Source organism: Procambarus clarkii, chromosome 3, assembly GCF_040958095.1.
Source record: "Procambarus clarkii isolate CNS0578487 chromosome 3, FALCON_Pclarkii_2.0, whole genome shotgun sequence".
NCBI classification, from domain to species: domain Eukaryota; kingdom Metazoa; phylum Arthropoda; class Malacostraca; order Decapoda; family Cambaridae; genus Procambarus; species Procambarus clarkii.
Window position 1 is genome coordinate 10,832,547 of NC_091152.1, and position 17,653 is coordinate 10,850,199.

At 43.9% G+C, this 17,653-nt stretch overlaps 1 protein-coding gene across 1 annotated transcript in view; it reads left to right on the forward strand.

The window, feature by feature from the left end:
• The first annotated feature begins 3,303 nt into the window (after positions 1-3,303).
• LOC138367457 (C-signal-like) overlaps positions 3,304-17,653 on the forward strand; it is a 123,872-nt gene continuing 109,522 nt past the window's right edge. Inside the window, exon 1 of the mRNA XM_069329120.1 lies at positions 3,304-3,640. Within this exon, the coding sequence (XP_069185221.1) occupies positions 3,509-3,640 (132 nt within the window). The 5' untranslated portion in view covers positions 3,304-3,508. The remainder of the gene's footprint in view (positions 3,641-17,653) is intronic.

Genomic DNA, 17,653 nt, shown 5'->3' on the forward strand with positions numbered 1-17,653 from the left:
TAGGATTCTTAGAATATCATAGGTGATACCGTCCTCACCAGGAGCAGTGCTCCTGCCCCTGGAGAGGGCTGCATCCAATTCATAATCTGTATATGGAACATCACATTCATCATGTTGCTTGCCCAACATGAAATTTATGAGAGCATTTCTGTCTGTGGACTTCTCCCGCAATTTCTCCCTAGTGCTAGCTGGTAACATTCCAAGGCTGGAAACCTGAGCCCATTTTGCAATTAACTGATTGGCTTTCTGTAGCGGGTTTGGGTGTGAAACTTGTCTACTATTTTTACCAATAATTTTGTTTATGCCTTTCCAGGCTTTGCCCAGGGGAGTATGCAGGTTAAATCCACTAACAAAACCCTCCCATTTATTTTGTCTCAGTTCAGTCATTCTCTCCCTTGCCGCTGCAAGCGCGGCCTGAAACAGTTTTAACATTTGAGGAGTTCTAAGGTTCTTATATGCTTTACCTGTCTGTCTAGCAATTGATTTAAGCTCTTTCAGTTTAGCATCATCATAGTACTGGTTGTGTCTGACCTGTTTACCAGTACTTCTTTTTGTTTGGCGTAACTCACTATTTTTGATGGCCTCATAGGTATTATTTATGAGGTCATCATAAAACTGTTGTACATTCTCAGGCTCATAATTGTTATACCAATGTTCTATGCTGTCTATAAAGAATTTTTCTTGCTCTTTCCTTACTGTTAGCCTGCGTCTACTCAGCTTAGTGCCAGGTAGGTCAACATTAGCCACGTGTATGTTAGCTGTTATGGCTAAATGGTCAGACATTAAGTCATCCATAATATCAGTCTCATGAGTTGTGTATGACAGGTTAAAGCCAATGCACCTATCTAGGACTCCTCCATATATTTGCGTTGGTTGATTCTTACTGATAATTTGAACATCATCATATGCATCGAGAAGTGCCAACAATCTTCTCCCGTTGGTGTTTGTAAGTTGATCCCCTAATTGTTTGTGTTTAGCATTTAAATCCCCAATTAATATTGTAGAATCAGTATGTGCAAAACTAGGTAGGTCAGTATACTGGAAGAGGCCAGCAGGTGCATAGGCATTCAAAACATTAAGTGTAGAGTTACCAACGTGTACCGGGATACCATGATATTGAGACCCCTCTCGTTGTTGGGCGGAGAGTGGCTCATGTGGCAGGGATTTTTTAACATACATAAGACACGTATTTTTTGATCTGGGATTATAACACTGATAACTAGGCAAATTCTGCGGGGTTTTACCTGCGGGAGTTAGGGTTTCCTGGAGGCAGACAATATCTATGTCTTCAGTCATAACCTTATGATGGAGATCTGAATACCGTTTTCTAAGAGAAGCAATATTCCAACTGAGTATCTTGATGACACTGTACTTGTTCTTATGAGATTCAGAGGCCGCCATTGTTCTTTTGTACTTTATCAGTCTGCAGTTTCAGGAAAGCAAGTATGTCTACGTACCGGTTGTAGTGCTTTATTACAGCTTCTTTTTCCTCTTCAGTCAGCACATCACCTGTCACCATTTCTTTAAATGTGTCACGGCGGAACCATCTGGGATGTGGCGTGCGCGGCCCGAGGCGGGCATCCACGTCCAGTTGAACTTCGTCACTATCACTACAAGCGTCACTGGTTTCACTTTGTTCTTTACCACAATCACTTTCAACATTTCCACTACTGTATTCCTTCAAACAGAGTTTATTAGACCCGGTATCAACATCTTGATCGTCATCACCATTAAAGTTCTCACCCTCAGTGTCACTACGTTCATCATCAGGATCAGTTGCGCCATAATACTCATCGACAGCACTATGCGTTTCTACGTGGAATAGTTTACCTCTGTTCATAGCGCACTGTGTTGATGAGGCTGGGGTGTGGGGAGCCGTGGTGGGAGAGCCCAGCTGGTGTGAGGGCTGGGACACCCCTGCTGGGGTCTCCCCTGGGGTACTGGCCGCATGGGAGCACATGGTGGTACCCCAGGTTGGTGTGGCCTGCACTCGGTTATTAATACTCTCACAGTGTCCTGAAGAGTGGTTATCATCGTCTTTTGGTGCATGAATTCCTTATTTTGTTCGGTTATCTGCTTGGTCAGGTTTTCTACAATTTTGTTTTGTTTTTCTACTGTATGCATAAGCTCACTAATTTTCTGTGCCTGATCCAGGCCCCCCGACCAACATGAATTGGTAGGGCCTACAACTGTGTCACTCGAGCTACTAGCCGTGGCGTTGGAGTGGCTGGGTAAGGGAGGGGAGTGTGACGGAGTGACCGGTGGAGGGCACAGCAAATTTTTCAGGAGTATCCATTCTTCCTGTGTAGGAGATCAATGATCTACCTCTAGTCTGACATTGTCTTGTAGCCAATTAGTTAACACTGTTTTATATTTTATTGGGGGCCGGGCCTTTATGATCTCCCTTAATGGTGATTCCTCCTGATTCTAACTTCTGACTCTACACCATAATAATACTAGATCCCCCATAGCAGCCAACATTTATAACAGTAATCATTCATGTTCATACTTGATGGACTAAGCCTATCATACAGTAAGATAAGGCACCTCAATTTATTTACAATAATATATGTAGTTTAATACTGTAATTTGATTGGCTGCATATATATATATATATATATATATATATATATATATATATATATATATATATATATATATATATATATATATCAATTTAATATAAACTCCTCTAATGTGCAAGGAATCGAGTTGTGAGATTATTGCAAAAATACAGTCCACTAACACCATACAAATTGCTATCGAAAATATAAATTAACGTGTATATAAATTCTATATTCATTCATATAAATCAAATAAATAAAAATCTCACGATATTGTACATGTGACTACTACACAGTATATACATGACTAATATATATAATGTAGATGTGACTAATACACATAGTGAGCGCAGGACTAATAATCATTATGATCATGTGATTTATATGTATATGTCACATGAGAGTACAACAGGGACCAGTTAGCGGGGACTGAAGAGCTAGAACCCACTTATCTGGAGAACTAATAGGTAAGATGAGCTAAGTTAGCACTGAACGTTAAGACCAGCTATTTATAAGTAAATCATTTATGAATATCACTGAATTTCGTGAGGAAAGAAATACATTGACAACAGTGAAAATAAAAAAATATTCACCGAAAATGTAGAGAAATATATTTGCGCTTTAATGAAAAGACAGGATCTATGTACTTAAAATATCAGGCTGAGTTTGCAAGATTTTATCTCTGTTACATAAGCAAGCGTGACGGGTGGGGTTTACTGTCTCCACGAACCTCTTCCCTCAGGCAGTCAGTGACTCGCTGGCTGTGCGTGGTGGTGAACGTCGTTGTGTCGCTGAGGCTGGCGCTAGGCGGAGACTGTTCACAGCTGTCGTAGAAAGACGAAGACAGACGCTCCAAGACGGGTGATACGACTGTTATAAGTGACGAACGACAGACGGCGCTAATCAACAGAGAAACGGACGACATCAATACAAACCTGACAAGGATGTTGGCAGAGAGTGTGTTGATAACTGGGTGCAGCCGCGGGCTGGGGCTGGAGATGGTGCGGCAACTGGTCACGTCAGACAGTGCCCCGCGGGTAGTACTGGCCACCTGCAGGAACCCTGACAGTGCCAAGGTAAGGCGCTCTTACACTTGAGTCACACAGTTCTTCCTTAATTATTGCTACTTGTGATGAATGAAGATGCTGTGCTGCTTCTGAGACGAGTAGATATGATTAGAAAGTTACAAAAGTATGTTAGCGGAACTTTCCAGCATTTTATATATTGTAAAAGTAAATTTAGGGGTTTATGTACTTTCATATTTGCAACAATGGAGTTTGATTAGTTTATAACAAACTTCTTATCCATGAGGGTGGTGGACCCAATACTCATCCTGGGTACGACGAACCTCACATCTATCCTGTGAGAGATCGACCTCACACCGATCCTGTGAGCGATGGACCTCATACCGATCCTTTGAGAGATGGACCTCACACCGATCCTGTGAGCGATGGACCTCACACCTATCCTGTGAGCGATGGACCTCACACCGATCCTTTGAGAGATGGACCTCACATCGATCCTGTGAGCGATGGACCTCACACCTATCCTCTGAGCGATGGACCTCACACCTATCCTGTGAGAGATGGACCTTACACCATTCCTGTAGGCGATAGACCAACTACCAATCCTGTGGGTGGTGGAATCCACTCATGTGGGTGGAGGACCTCATATCCATCCTATGTTCGGTGGACCCATACACATCTTGTGGGTGACAGACCCACTATCCACCATCCTGTACGTGGCAGATTCCATACCTACTCTATGGACAGTGGACACAATACGGATACTGTGAGCTCAGGATCTTGAATCCAATACCGATCCTAAAGGCGGTAGACCCCTCCTTCAGGGTCTTCAGGGAGGGAGATATGGACCACACCCATCCTGTGGGCGGGGAATACCACACCCATCCTGTGGGCGGGGAATACCACACCCATCCTGTGGGCGGAGGATACCACACCCATCCTGTGGGCGGAGGATACTACACCTAACCTGTGGGCCGAGGATACTACACCCATCCTGTGGGCGGGGGATACCACACCCATCCTGTGGGCGGAGGGTACTACACCCATCCTGTGGGCGGAGGGTACTACACCCATCCTGTGGGCGGAGGGTACTACACCCATCCTGTGGGCGGAGGATACGACACCCATTCTGTGGGCGGGAGATATCACACAAAACCTGTGGGCGGGAGATAACACACCCATTCTGTGGGCGGGAGATAACACACCCATTCTGTGGGCGGGAGATAACACACCCATCCTGTGGGAGGGAGATAACACACCTATTCTGTGGGAGGGAGATAACACACCCATCCTGTGGGAGGGAGATAACACACCCATTCTGTGGGAGGGAGATAACACACCCATTCTGTGGGAGGGAGATAACACACCCATCCTGTGAAAGGGAGATAACACACCCATCCTGTGGGCGGGGGATATCACTCCCATTCTGTAGGCGGGAGATAACACACCCATCCTGTGGGCGGGAGATAACACACCCATTCTGTGGGCGGGAGATAACACACCCATTCTGTGGGCGGGAGATAACACACCCATCCTGTGGGCGGGGGATGCCACACCCATCCTGTAGGCGGAGGATACGACACCCATCCAGTGGGCGGGGGATATCACACCCATCCTGTGGGCGGGAGATAACACACCCATCCTGTGGGCGGAGGATACGACACCCATCCAGTGGGCGGGGGATATCACACCCATCCTGTAGGCGGGAGATAACTCACCCATCCTGTAGGCGGGGGATATCACATCCATCCTGTGGGCGGGGAATATCACACCCATCCTGTGGGCGGGGGATATTACACCCATCCTGTGGGCGGGTGATAACACACCCATCCTGTGGGCGGGTGATAACACACCCATCCTGTGGGCGGGTGATAACACACCCATCCTGTGGGCGGGTGATAACACACCCATCCTGTGGGCGGGTGATAACACACCCATCCTGTGGGCGGGTGATAACACACCCATCCTGTGGGCGGGTGATAACACACCCATCCTGTAGGCGGGTGATAACACACCCATCCTGTGGGCGGGTGATAACACACCCATCCTGTGGGCGGGGGATATCACACCCATCCACTGACCTGTCACTCGTTTAAGATAATTTACCGCTAAGATGTCATCTGTTTTAGGATTAAATTTCAGTCCAGTTTTCAGGAAATATTTCAGAGTTCCCATGTTCATAAAATATGTTCATAGGAGTTTGTTAGAGAGTTCGTATAGAGAAAAATAAACTTAATATTTTTTATTTTGTCCTTGCTACTTAGAGAGTTCTTGTGGATAAAACTAAACTCTACGGACTTACGTTTCTGTTTTGAGAAAGTAAATTTACAGTATCCGAAGTTAGTTCTTGGACCCGGCATTGTACATTTATAAGTGTAGTTTCGCTACTATTAAACTAATTTTATCCCAATTTAAAACACTCATACTTCACATGCAGTGAAAAAAGGAAATAAAGTTACCGAGCTCCGGCTCTTGTCCCTGCCTTTCTTCATTCACACAACTTGCTTATTATCTACCCAGTTTCCCTGAAATTCAAACTCTCTGTATTTTGGATGCAGTATATTAGATCAAATAGTCATCAAGCCTCAGCTCCCATGTCCCTGCCTTAGTTGGTTCGTATAACTTCATTAATAACGGATCAAATCCCTTGAAATTTAAAACCGCTATATTCCGTATATAGTAAATTAGATCAAAGCAATTACCAAGTTCTAGCCCCAGTCACCGCCTTAGTTTCCTCGCGTATCTTCATTAGTATGTTCTCAAATCCCCTAAAATTTAAACCCTCTGTATTTTAGACAATGGTGGTACCACACCCATCCTGTGGGCAGGTGTGATAAATCAAAAGCAAATACTGAGCTCCGGCTCTTGTCCTCCGTCTTAGCTCCATATTCATCAATCTTAGTTATTCCTGAACATCAAACCGGCTGTCATCTTTTACTTTATCAAAGTTAACAGGATTCGAACCATACCTTCAGCACACCTGTGTAAATATCCTTATCTCTCCCATTCCTCCATGTCCCAAACGACCGCCCTCTCACTTATCTCCCTCTAACACCCTGTTCTCACCTCCCCCCCCTCACCTCCGACCATCCCCGTCCCCATATCTTCCCCCTCCACACCTGACTCTTTCTCACCCTCTATTTCCCCCGCGCTCTGGTCTGTGCTCTTATCACCCTCACCTACCCCGTGTTATCTCTCTCTCTCACCCCCCAGCTCCCTGTCCCCCTTATCTCCCCCTCTCACCCCATCCCCAACTCCACCCAAACCTCTCCCTCACCTCTTCTCCAACTCCACCCAAACCTCCCCTAGAATTTCAAAATGCAGCTATTATCAAATAATAATCTTTCCGTATTTTTGTCAATACTCGAGTTTAAATTCGTAATATCTCTATACTCTTGACATATTCATTCCATAATTTTATGTTCTCAACATGTTTTGCAAATGTTCCCAGCACGTTCTCTGGGTTCATCGCATTCTCTTACATATTCTCTGTTTTCTTTGCATGCTCCATGAGATTTAAAAAGCTATTACCATGTATCTTATCATATTTTGCATGACTCATATATAAATACACAACAGCTCCATCCTTTACATGTCCTAACGTGTTCTTCGCTCATCTCACTACCCTTTCTTACAATTTCCTCAGCCATCCTTCCCTTCCTCCGTTACATGTCCCCATGTTCTCCACTCATCTTGTTATTGCTTCTTACAAGCTCCCTCAATCCTTTACATGTCCTACTGTGCTCTCTGCTCATCTTGGTACCCTTTCTTGATATTTTCCGCCATCCATACTCTACCCATTCTGACGTGTTCTCTAGTTTCATCGCTTTTCCTTACATGTTCTCCGTTCATCACGTTCTCTTACATGTTCTCTGTTTAAAATCAAATGTACAATTGTTTCTACCATTCAGTAATTAGTTCATTCATATATATTATCAACTCCATTATATTATAACCCCTTAACAAATTAGTTAAATTTCATTTAATTTTCAAATTATTTAGTTACAAATTATTTAACTATTTACGAATTATTACGAATTTAGTTACAAAGTATTTGTTTAATAATTTTCTGAGGTTTATTTACAATTAACAATCAATTATTACAATCATTTATCAACTTATTATTGTTTACCAATGCTGTTCTTAAACATTTTCTTACATTTTATGCAGTAACAAATTTACTAAGACTTTTTTTTAACGTTTCTTAACTAAAATCATTCTTCATTCAGCTTTAAAATAGTCACATTCATCATCATTACATCATTTCCTAACCTGTATTACCCTTTATGCAGTATTAATTACCCTAAGATATTCTTTTCATACCTTATATTAACTCAGGGTACACTTAAATTAGTTTAAGGTAACATCTTTTCATCATTTCAAAACTAAAATAACCATTTCCTTAACTGAAAATAGTCAAGCATAACTTATTTCAACACTTTCTTAACTAATATTATGATTCAAATGACAATCTCATTCCGATGAGATTGGAATAAGACACAATAAGTCCTCTTTATGGAAGGACACACTCAGTCTTCAAGGTAACACTCAGAGACATCAGTGACACACTCAAACACTCAATTAGTTGAAGAAATAGACAGGAATTTCCTAACCCAACATGTGGAGGAAGACACAAGGAAAAGAGGAGATGATGCACTGAGCCTATTAGACCTGATTTTCACCCAGAACAAGAAAGACATTGAGAATTTGTAATATGAAATACCACTAGAAGCCAGAGATCATTGTGTCCTAGCGTTTGACTACATGATCGAACTTAAAATTATAACCACGAAACACGAGGTCTGGGGAAAGGCAGATTGAACTTTTTTTTTTTTTGCAGGGATATTCCTGCACGGGCTCCTAAGCCTCTGACTGGCCCACTAAGTGTTACTTGTTTCTGTTTAGGCGGAGTATGAGCATTTATGACTCGTATGTTCGCTTCAGTAAGATTATGCCTTATGTATTTAACAACTTCTTCTGTTCTGTTGAATCTAAGTTGAAATCTTATTGGGATTGTAACTCTGTACTGTGTTAGATAATGTTCCAGTGGTCTGTCGGGCATTTTTCCTAAGTGCTGACATTTCCTCTCTTCTTCTGGAACCTGTAAGCCTATTTTCCATGCACATGGCTATCCAAGCCTGATGTGATGTAAGTGTACTGCTCTTGTTCTATTGATCCCTTTCATCAAAATCCATAAGCTGCAGATCCTGATGTTGCAATTGCTGTGTTGTGGTCACTGTACATCTTTTGCATTTCTCTGTGATAGACTCTGTAGTATGCAAATGTCTACCGTTCTTCTCTTAGTTGCAAGTTTTGCAGCTTTGTCTGCAATGTCATTTATCATTATTCCCACATGACTTGGGATCCAGTTGATAAGTACCTGACGGCCTTGACGTTTGAGTGTTTGCATGAATGATCAGATGGATGTTGTCATGTTTGTGTTCTTGTTGCAAGGTTTCAATGGCAGTTCTTGAATCTGAATGTAACATGTTGTCGGTGTTCTACAAGAGCATGTTCCAAAGCCTTTTGAATGGCTAGCATCTCTGTTTGAAAAGTTGAACACCTGTTTGAAAGTCTCAAACTAACTACAGAATTTCCTGCAGCTCTGGTTTCTTGTCCCTGCTGGTCTACTGATCTATGCTGGATGGATGGTGTACAAGGAAAAACATGTGGGATTAAAGATAGGTTAGATTAGGGTTGTTGGGTAATGCAAGGGAGGAATCCTTAAACAATGCTTTACCAAGAATAATAGAGATTGGAAGCAGAACAAACAGAGGGAAATAGTAATAAGAACGGGCTAATAAGATAAGATAGTTAAATAGCTTAATACGAGTTTTGTGTAATGTTCTGAAATTTTTATATGTGAAAGAGGTTATCAAGTTTCTAAGCGTTTTCGAGAGTTGTGTTGGTTTGTCTATGAGTACATTTGATCTGTGTTAGAACATTAATGTATTTACATGTTTTTGATTATGAATTTTGTGCAAGTTTGAGCGTTTGTATCTATAAGATCACTTGTGAAAGTTTGTGAAAGTGAGTATGTGTGGGTGTACATGTGCCAGTCCGTGTAAGTTTTGTAGAAGTGTGCAAGTTTTTGTAAGTTCCTGCTAGTTTGTAAATGTAATTGTATGTGTAAATGAGATTGTGACATATATTATGTAAGAATTTATGCAATTTATGAAAAAAGTGTATGTGTCATGGATATGTATGCATGTCTGTATATGTTTGAGAATGCGGCATTTAAGTTCAGGTTTGTAACTGTAACTTCAATTCAGCAGTTGTTTTCTCTGCCATAAATAATTATTAAGAAACAAACTTTAACCTAAGACATATCTTGTAATTCAACTTGTTTATACATGACTTTTTAGTATCTTTATTTTATATCTCTTACTAAACTTTCTGCAAACTTAATACAAAGGTACCTATAACTTAAGTGTAAAAGAATGTTGTCTGGGGTAAATAAATGAAGAGTTGATGTTTCTGAGAGAATAAGATGATGCATTAAAGAAGTTATGTTAATATAAGTTTGATTTGGTAAGTTATGTAAGTTATATGTACCTTTGTATTAAGTTTGCAAAAAGTTTAGTCAAAGAGATATAAAATAAAGTTACTAAAAAGTTATTGTATAAACAAGTTGAATTACAAGATATGTCTTTGGTTCAGGTTTGTTTCATAATAATTATATATGGCAGAGAAAACTACAGCTGAACTGAAGTTACATGATAAAGAAATGAAATTAAAAGAGATATGTTACAGAGAACTGAGGTATTTTTTGTGAGAGACATACTAAATGTTATTAACAAATTTTAACTGTAAAATGTCCTAGTGCAACTTAGCTTGGTTTCTAGTCTTAGGTTCAGTATTTTTGTCCAGCTGGGAGCCCCTCTTATGACTCGTATTGCATCATTTAAAATATCCTCAACCTTTGCTCACTAGCCAGGAGAAAGAGTGAGTAAGGCAGGTGTTGCATAATCAACTAGGGAACGAACGACGTGTATGTAAAACATTCTTAACACTTTGTGTCCCGCTCCTAGAAGGGGGGGGCCCTGTGATTGCTCTCATTATATTCACTCGTGATTTTGCTATCGCCTTCAGATGTTGAATTTGCTTGTTGAATGCCATTTTTTAATATATCCACACTTCGAGATATTTATATTGTGTAACCCACTGAAGATTAATGTCCTGAATGAGTAGGTGCCTGTTTGGAGTGTTGCCGCCTAGCCTCGTTGTCTTAGACTTCTGTGCAGATATTTTTAGCTCTAAAATGTTGCATTCAGATGTTACTCTATCTAACGCCCCTTGTGCTTTATTTAAAAGTGAAGGACCTGTAATGACTAATGCTATGTCATCAGCATAGCTTAGCAATTTAACCCCTTCTGTAAATGTCAAGGTAATGAGGTTTTCCATGAAGATGTTAAAAAGACTAGGACTAAGGACTCCTCCATGTGGAGTCCCATTCTCAAGCAAGTGGTAGTCCGACACTTGTTCTTGCAACTTTACTCTGGCATACCTGTGACTAAGGGAATCTTGAATCCACTCAAGCATATTTGCCTTTAAACCTTTTTTAACTAAGGTGTGTAAAGTTGCTTGCGGACGTGCAAGTTCGAATGCTTTTTCAAGATCAAGGAAGATCACCATAGCCGGACCTGAGTTAACTGTTCCTAGTAATGTTGCTACGTAGCTGGTAGTACCTACTCCTCTAGTGTAGCCAAATATGTGCTTATACAGATCTCCAGTCTTCCACAGTAGCCTATTTACGACAATCCCTTCTGCAGTTTTACTAATGCATGATGTTAATGAAATGGGTCTGTAATTGGAAGGTTCTTTTGGCTTTGGAATCGGAATGATGTCTGCCTTCTTCCAAGAGGTTGGTAATTTACCTTACTGCCAAGATGCATTGATAACGTCCAATATCCCTTGTTTTCCAGCAGGACCTGTGTGTGCGATCATTGAGTACGTAATGTTATCAGCACCTGGTGCAGTGTCCTTACCACCTTTTTTTGGCTCTGATTAGCTCTTGTTTGGTTAAGGGACAGTCATATTCGTCCTTTGTAGCTATGCTCTCATGAATGACTATTAACCTCTCTTGCTTTAATTGTTCTTGCTGTCTTTTGATAATTGCAGGAAGCTGATATGAAGCTGCTCTTTCTGCAAATTGGAGATCAAGTCTCTCAGCCTCCTGCAATGGTTGAATACATGCCTGTGGTCGGGCTGGTCGACCTGATATGGTTTAATTTGGCCCGATATCTTGCCAAGACTATGTTCATTTAGAGTTTGACATCACTCAAACCAACTTGCCTTCTCTATCTCTCTAGAAACTCGTCTTGCTTCAGATATCACCGTTCTTAGCATAGTTTTTCCTTCTGGTGTGGGGTTTCTCTTTAGATGTTTTATGAAGATATTGTCTCTGTGGTTTTGTTCTTGAAATTCATTACTATAGAACCAATAGTTCTTTCGTTTTATGTTTCCTGGGATAGTGATTGGAATAGCTTTGCTTGCAGCAACTGCAATGGCTTCCTGGTGATTGATCTTATGTATGTTCAAATCCTCAGGTGGCGTGTATGTTGCATATCCTTTTTCAAGTTGCTCTCAGTATATATTCCATTTTTTTTTTTTAATTCCACCCAGGTTGTACAGGTGGTGTAGGAGGTTGTTCTATGTTTAGTGTTGTGGCAGTAGCTAGTGGTCACTGGTGATCACCGGGTCTACCTCCTGTTTCGTCTGATGTTGAGTGCTGTTGAGATTAATGTAAGATCAAGGGAACCTCCTTTAATGTGAGTGGGTTCCCCAGTGTTAAGAAGTGTAATTTCAGGTACTTCTCGTAGAGCTGCTGCTAATAGGCGCCATTTATCTGCTGCTAAATGCCGCCTATCTGCATTGGTTGGCCCAGTCACACCTAACTCTTGATGAAAATCAATACATTTCCCAGCAATAATTACATTTTCGTACGTCGCCAAGGCAAGCACTGTCTCTGATTCTAGTTTACGTCTAGGGGGGCTTGTCGACGTTGTATATGAGGAGCTCGATATTAGCCATATTTACTGTTACTGCTAATACCTCTACTTCATCCCCACATGAAACTGGGTCTATTTTCTTGCTGGGAATGGTGTTTCTGACTAGGGTCATTAACCCTCTTTTTCTCTCCTGTTCATTTGGTATAATATAGTGCTGATATCCAGCTAATCTGAAGGACTTCGTGGCTGGGGAAAAAAGAGTTTCTTCCAAAATGATTATATCTGCTTTCGTACTGATTACAGCTTCCTGAAGGGTATGGTTTCTTATTTCAAAGACCTTGTATGTTCCACTGCAGTATTCGTAATGGCCAGACGACGGTTTCGGTTGGTGTTGCCTGTTCTAGTAGAACTCCTCTACGGAATCACCTTCTATATTCTCCACATCGCAAGTTGTGTCGCGGCAAACCGGACTGCACTGATTGCTCATGGTCATTCCCTGCATTGTTGGAATACGTGCATCCCTGGTGCCCATCACTTTGCTGTTGGTATTGCTGCACATCGGACTGCATTGATTGCTCATGGCCGTTTCTTGTGATGTTGGAATCTGTGTATCTCTGCTGTTCAATACCTCTTTGTTGGTGTTGTTGCATATCAGACTGCATTGGTTACTGATGTCTGTCTCTTGTGTTGTAAGATTCTGTTGATTTTGGGTGATCACTGCTTCCTACAGTTGCTTTTGTGAATGTAAATGGTCTGGTGTCTTGACTTCCCGACTGTTGTTGGTAGTCTGTATATCCATGTCGCGTTGTTTGTCTTCTTGCTCCGCTCCGTCTTCTCTCAGACTGTCAATTTCTTGTGTAACTGTAGTCTGCTGCAAGATCTTGTCCATTATTACAAAAGGGATTTCTTAAGTCTGTTGTTGTGAGGCATTCTGCGTCATCTGTAGGCAATTGATAATGTTCTCTGCCATGATCTTCATGATGTTTTACAGCTGGACCTCGGTGGTAAAACTAAAAATTTGTTGTGTTGATTCCGAAAGTAATTGCTTTTTGTTTTTTTGCTTTTGTTGTATTTCTGTAGCATTTTGTGAATTTTCTGATTTGGAGTTGACAGATTCGGGAAATTTTGTTCTGTGAGAGTGGGTGTGTGTGTTGTGGCTGTGCACGAGTGTTCCAGACGTTGGTGTATATAGTGCTGATCTGTGTATTTATCCTGGCCTGAGCTGTCTGGACCTTTTCTTTCTGTGCAGAACAGGTTGTGCTCCAGGCATGATGTTTGCCTCCACAATTTGGACATTTGGCTGTTGTGGTCTGGTTTACCTTGTGCTTGGCTATACAGTCTTTGGTTGGATGTCTCAGGCTGCACTCTCCGCATCTCTCCTGTCCGGTTCAGCGTGATTGATGGTGGGCGTATTTCTGACATCTGAAGCAGCTCAGGGGTTCCGGGACGTATGGTCTCTGTCGGTATATTCCCCAATTTTCAAGATTTAATGTTTTTGGCACATGTCCCATGACGGTCACCAGAACCTGATGTGTCGCTGCATTGCCTACTTTTGTGGAATATCGTTCCGCATTCAAACCGGGGTTGCTTGATTTCTAGTACTGGATCCAGTGGGAAGTAGATTGGGTATACCAGTCTCTGTGGTGTAGTGGTAAGACACTCGCCTGGCGTTCCGCGAGCGCTTTGTCATGGGTTCGTATCCTGGCCGGGGAGGATTTCCTGGGCGCAAATCCTTAACTGTAGCCTCTGTTTAACTCAACAGTAAAATGAGTACTTGGTTGTAAAACGATTCTTCGCGGCGGGGATATTCATATTCCAGGGACCTGCCCGCAACGCTACGCGTACTAGTGGCTGTACAAGAATGTAACAACTTTTGTATATATCTAAAAAAAAAAAAAGTACGACTCGTTTCCGTCTTTCTGGAGGGTCCAGTTTTTCCAAGCATACATGTTTCCCTTGGAGGACTGTTACTTTCTCTAAGTGATTTGTAGTCTGTTGGTCTCGTGATGTCTTTATAATTTCTCCTTTCAGGTTGACTGTGTTGGAAAGTTTGATCTCTGGTTGTTCCTTTTTCATTGTCGTTACTACTCCATATGCTGTAGGAAAGTGGCCTGTCTGCATTAGATGTGCAGAATTTGACGATGTCTGGTGTGAGATTGGTGGTGTCCTCTCCTGTCTCATACTGTTGTCCTCTGGCTGGGCTGTGTGGAGAGGTACATTGTTTGACACTGGCTGGTGTGTGACTGATGCTGTCCTCTCTAGGTCCACTATGTCTGGTACCTTCCTGGTAGAAGCACTTGGTGTAGCTTGGATAGCAGTTTTCATCGGTGCCTGCTGCAACCTCGGTCCACTGTCCCTCCTCGTCAGAAAGCTGCTTCAATTACCCCTTTCTCTTTGACTTCCCCATGACGTCTCCACGTAGTGATGACCGATTCACTGCCCTGCCTGGTGCCTGAGACACTCCTAGGCTTGGAGAAATTAATTCCCCTCCAATTGAGGTCGAAAAATTATTCCTCCAGGTGGAATCAGGGATACCTAACACCTAATTGAGCTGTTTGGTCTACCTTTTCCCGTTAGGCTCCGTACACCTTTTAAGGTGCTCCCTTATGGTCGCCTCTCACTTCAGGGAAGGACTCTAAATGACCTGTTCAGTGATACGGTCCTCAAAAAAAAAAAAACGACGAGTGCAGTACGACAGTTTGGGTCGCCTGGGTACTGAAAAAACGACGAGTGCAGTACGACAGTTTGGGTCGCCTGGGTACTGGGTTACCCAGAATACCAGTCAGCTGCAGCACAGCTTATCAACAATGTTGTTTGTCCCATTTACTGCTAGGTAGACAGTAAATCGGTATTGTTTCCTTCCAAACAAGATATTCTTTGGGTCTTGAAGTATTGATATGTTCTTCCTCACAAAACAGCAATGGTTTGAGTTAATGGGTGCACAGAATCTTACGTTTTCCAGGGAACAAAACCGTGTGCGCCCTGCGTCCCCAGTTGACAAATGGAAAGGGTATCACAGTGAAGTGTTGGAGTGGTGCATCCAACACCAGCTAAAGCTGGTGTTGGATGCACCATTTGCGTTGGAGCTACTGATGGAGTTGGCGCTACTACTGGTGTTGGAGCTACTGCTGGTGTTGGAGGTACTGTTTGTGTTGCAAACACTGCTGGAGTTGGAGGCACAGCTGGTGTTGGAGGCATGGCAGGTGTTGAAACTATTGCTGGTGTTGGAGGCATAACTGGTGTTAGAGCTAGTGTTCGTGTTGGAGGCTCTGCTGGTGTTTGAGCTAGCGTTGGTGTTGGAGGCACTGCTGGTGTTAAAGGCACTGCTGGTGTTGGAGGCACTGCTGGTGTTGGAGGCACTGCTGTTGTTGGAGGCACTGCTGGTGTTGGAGGCACTGATGGTGTTGGGGACATTGATGGTGTTGGAGGTACTGCTGGTGCTGGAGGCACTGCTGGTGTTGGAGGCACTGATGGTGTTGGAGACACTGATGGAGTTGGAGGCACTGCTGGTGTTGGAGGCACTGCTGGTGTTGGAGGCACTGCTGGTGCTGGAGGCACTGCTGGTGTTGGAGCTACTGCTGGTGTTGGAGGCACTGCTAGTGTTGGAGCTACTGCTGGTGTTGGAGGCACTGCTGGTGTTGGAGGCACTGCTGGTGTTGGAGGCACTGCTGGTGTTGGAGGCACTGCTGGTGCTGGAGGCACTGCTGGTGTTGGAGGCACTGCTGGTGTTGGAGGCACTGCTAGTGTTGGAGCTACTGCTGGTGTTGGAGGCACTGCTGGTGTTGGAGGCACTGCTGTTGTTGGAGGCACTGCTGTTGTTGGAGGCACTGATGGTGTTGGGGACATTGATGGTGTTGGAGGCACTGCTGGAGCTGGAGGCACTGCTGGTGTTGGAGGCACTGCTGGTGTTGGAGGCACTGCTGGTGTTGGAGACACTGTTGGTGTTGGAGCTACTGCTGATGTTAGAGGCACTGCTGATGTTGGAGGCACTGCTGGTGTTGGAGGCACTGCTGGTGTTGGAGACACTGTTGGTGTTGGAGCTACTGCTGATGTTAGAGGCACTGCTGATGTTGGAGGCACTGCTGATGTTGGAGGCACTGCTGGTGTTGGTGGCATTGCTGGTGTTGGAGGCACTGCAGGTGCTGGAGGCACTGCTGGTGTTGGAGGCACTGCTGGTGTTGGAGGCACTGCTGGTGTTGGAGGCACTGCTGGTGCTGGAGGCACTGTTGGTGTTGGAGGCACTGCTGGTGTTGGAGGCACTGCTGGTGCTGGAGGCACTGCTGGTGTTGGAGGCACTGCTGGTGTTGGAGGCACTGCGGGTGTTGGAGGCACTGTTGGTGTTAGAACTACTTCTGGTGTTGGAGGCACTGCTGGTGCTGGAGGCACTGTTGGTGTTGGAACAACTTCTGGTATTGGAGGCACTACTGGTGATGGAGGCACTGCTGGTGTTGGAGGCACTGCTGGTGCTGGAGGCACTGCTGGTGTTGGAGGCACTGTTGGTGTTGGAACTACTTCTGGTGTTGGAGGCACTACAGGTGTTGGAGGCACTACTGGTGCTGGAGGCACTACTGGTGCTGGAGACACTACTGGTGCTCGAGGCACTACTGGTGTTAGAGGCACTGCTGGTGCTGGAGGCACTACTGGTGCTGGAGGCACTGCTGGCGCTGGAGGCACTGCTGGTGCTGGAGGCACTGCTGGTGCTAAAGGCACTACTGGCGCTGGAGGCACTGCTGGTGTTGGAGGCTCTACTGGTGCTGGAGGCACTACTGGTGCTAAAGGCACTACTGGTGCTGGAGGCACTACTGGTGCTGGAGGCACTACTGATGCTGCAGGCACTACTGGTGCTGGAGGCACTACTGGTGCTGGAGGCACTGTTGGTGTTGGAGGCACTGCTGGTGTTGGAGGCACAACTGGTGCTGGAGGCACTACTGGTGCTGGAGGCACTACTGGTGCTGGAGGCACTGCTGGTGTTGGAACTACTTCTGGTGTTGGAGGCACTGTTGGTGTTGGAACTACTTCTGGTGTTGGAGGCACTACTGGTGCTGGAGGCACTACTGGTGGTGGAGGCACTGCTGGTGCTGGAGGCACTACTGGTGCTGGAGGCACTGCTGGT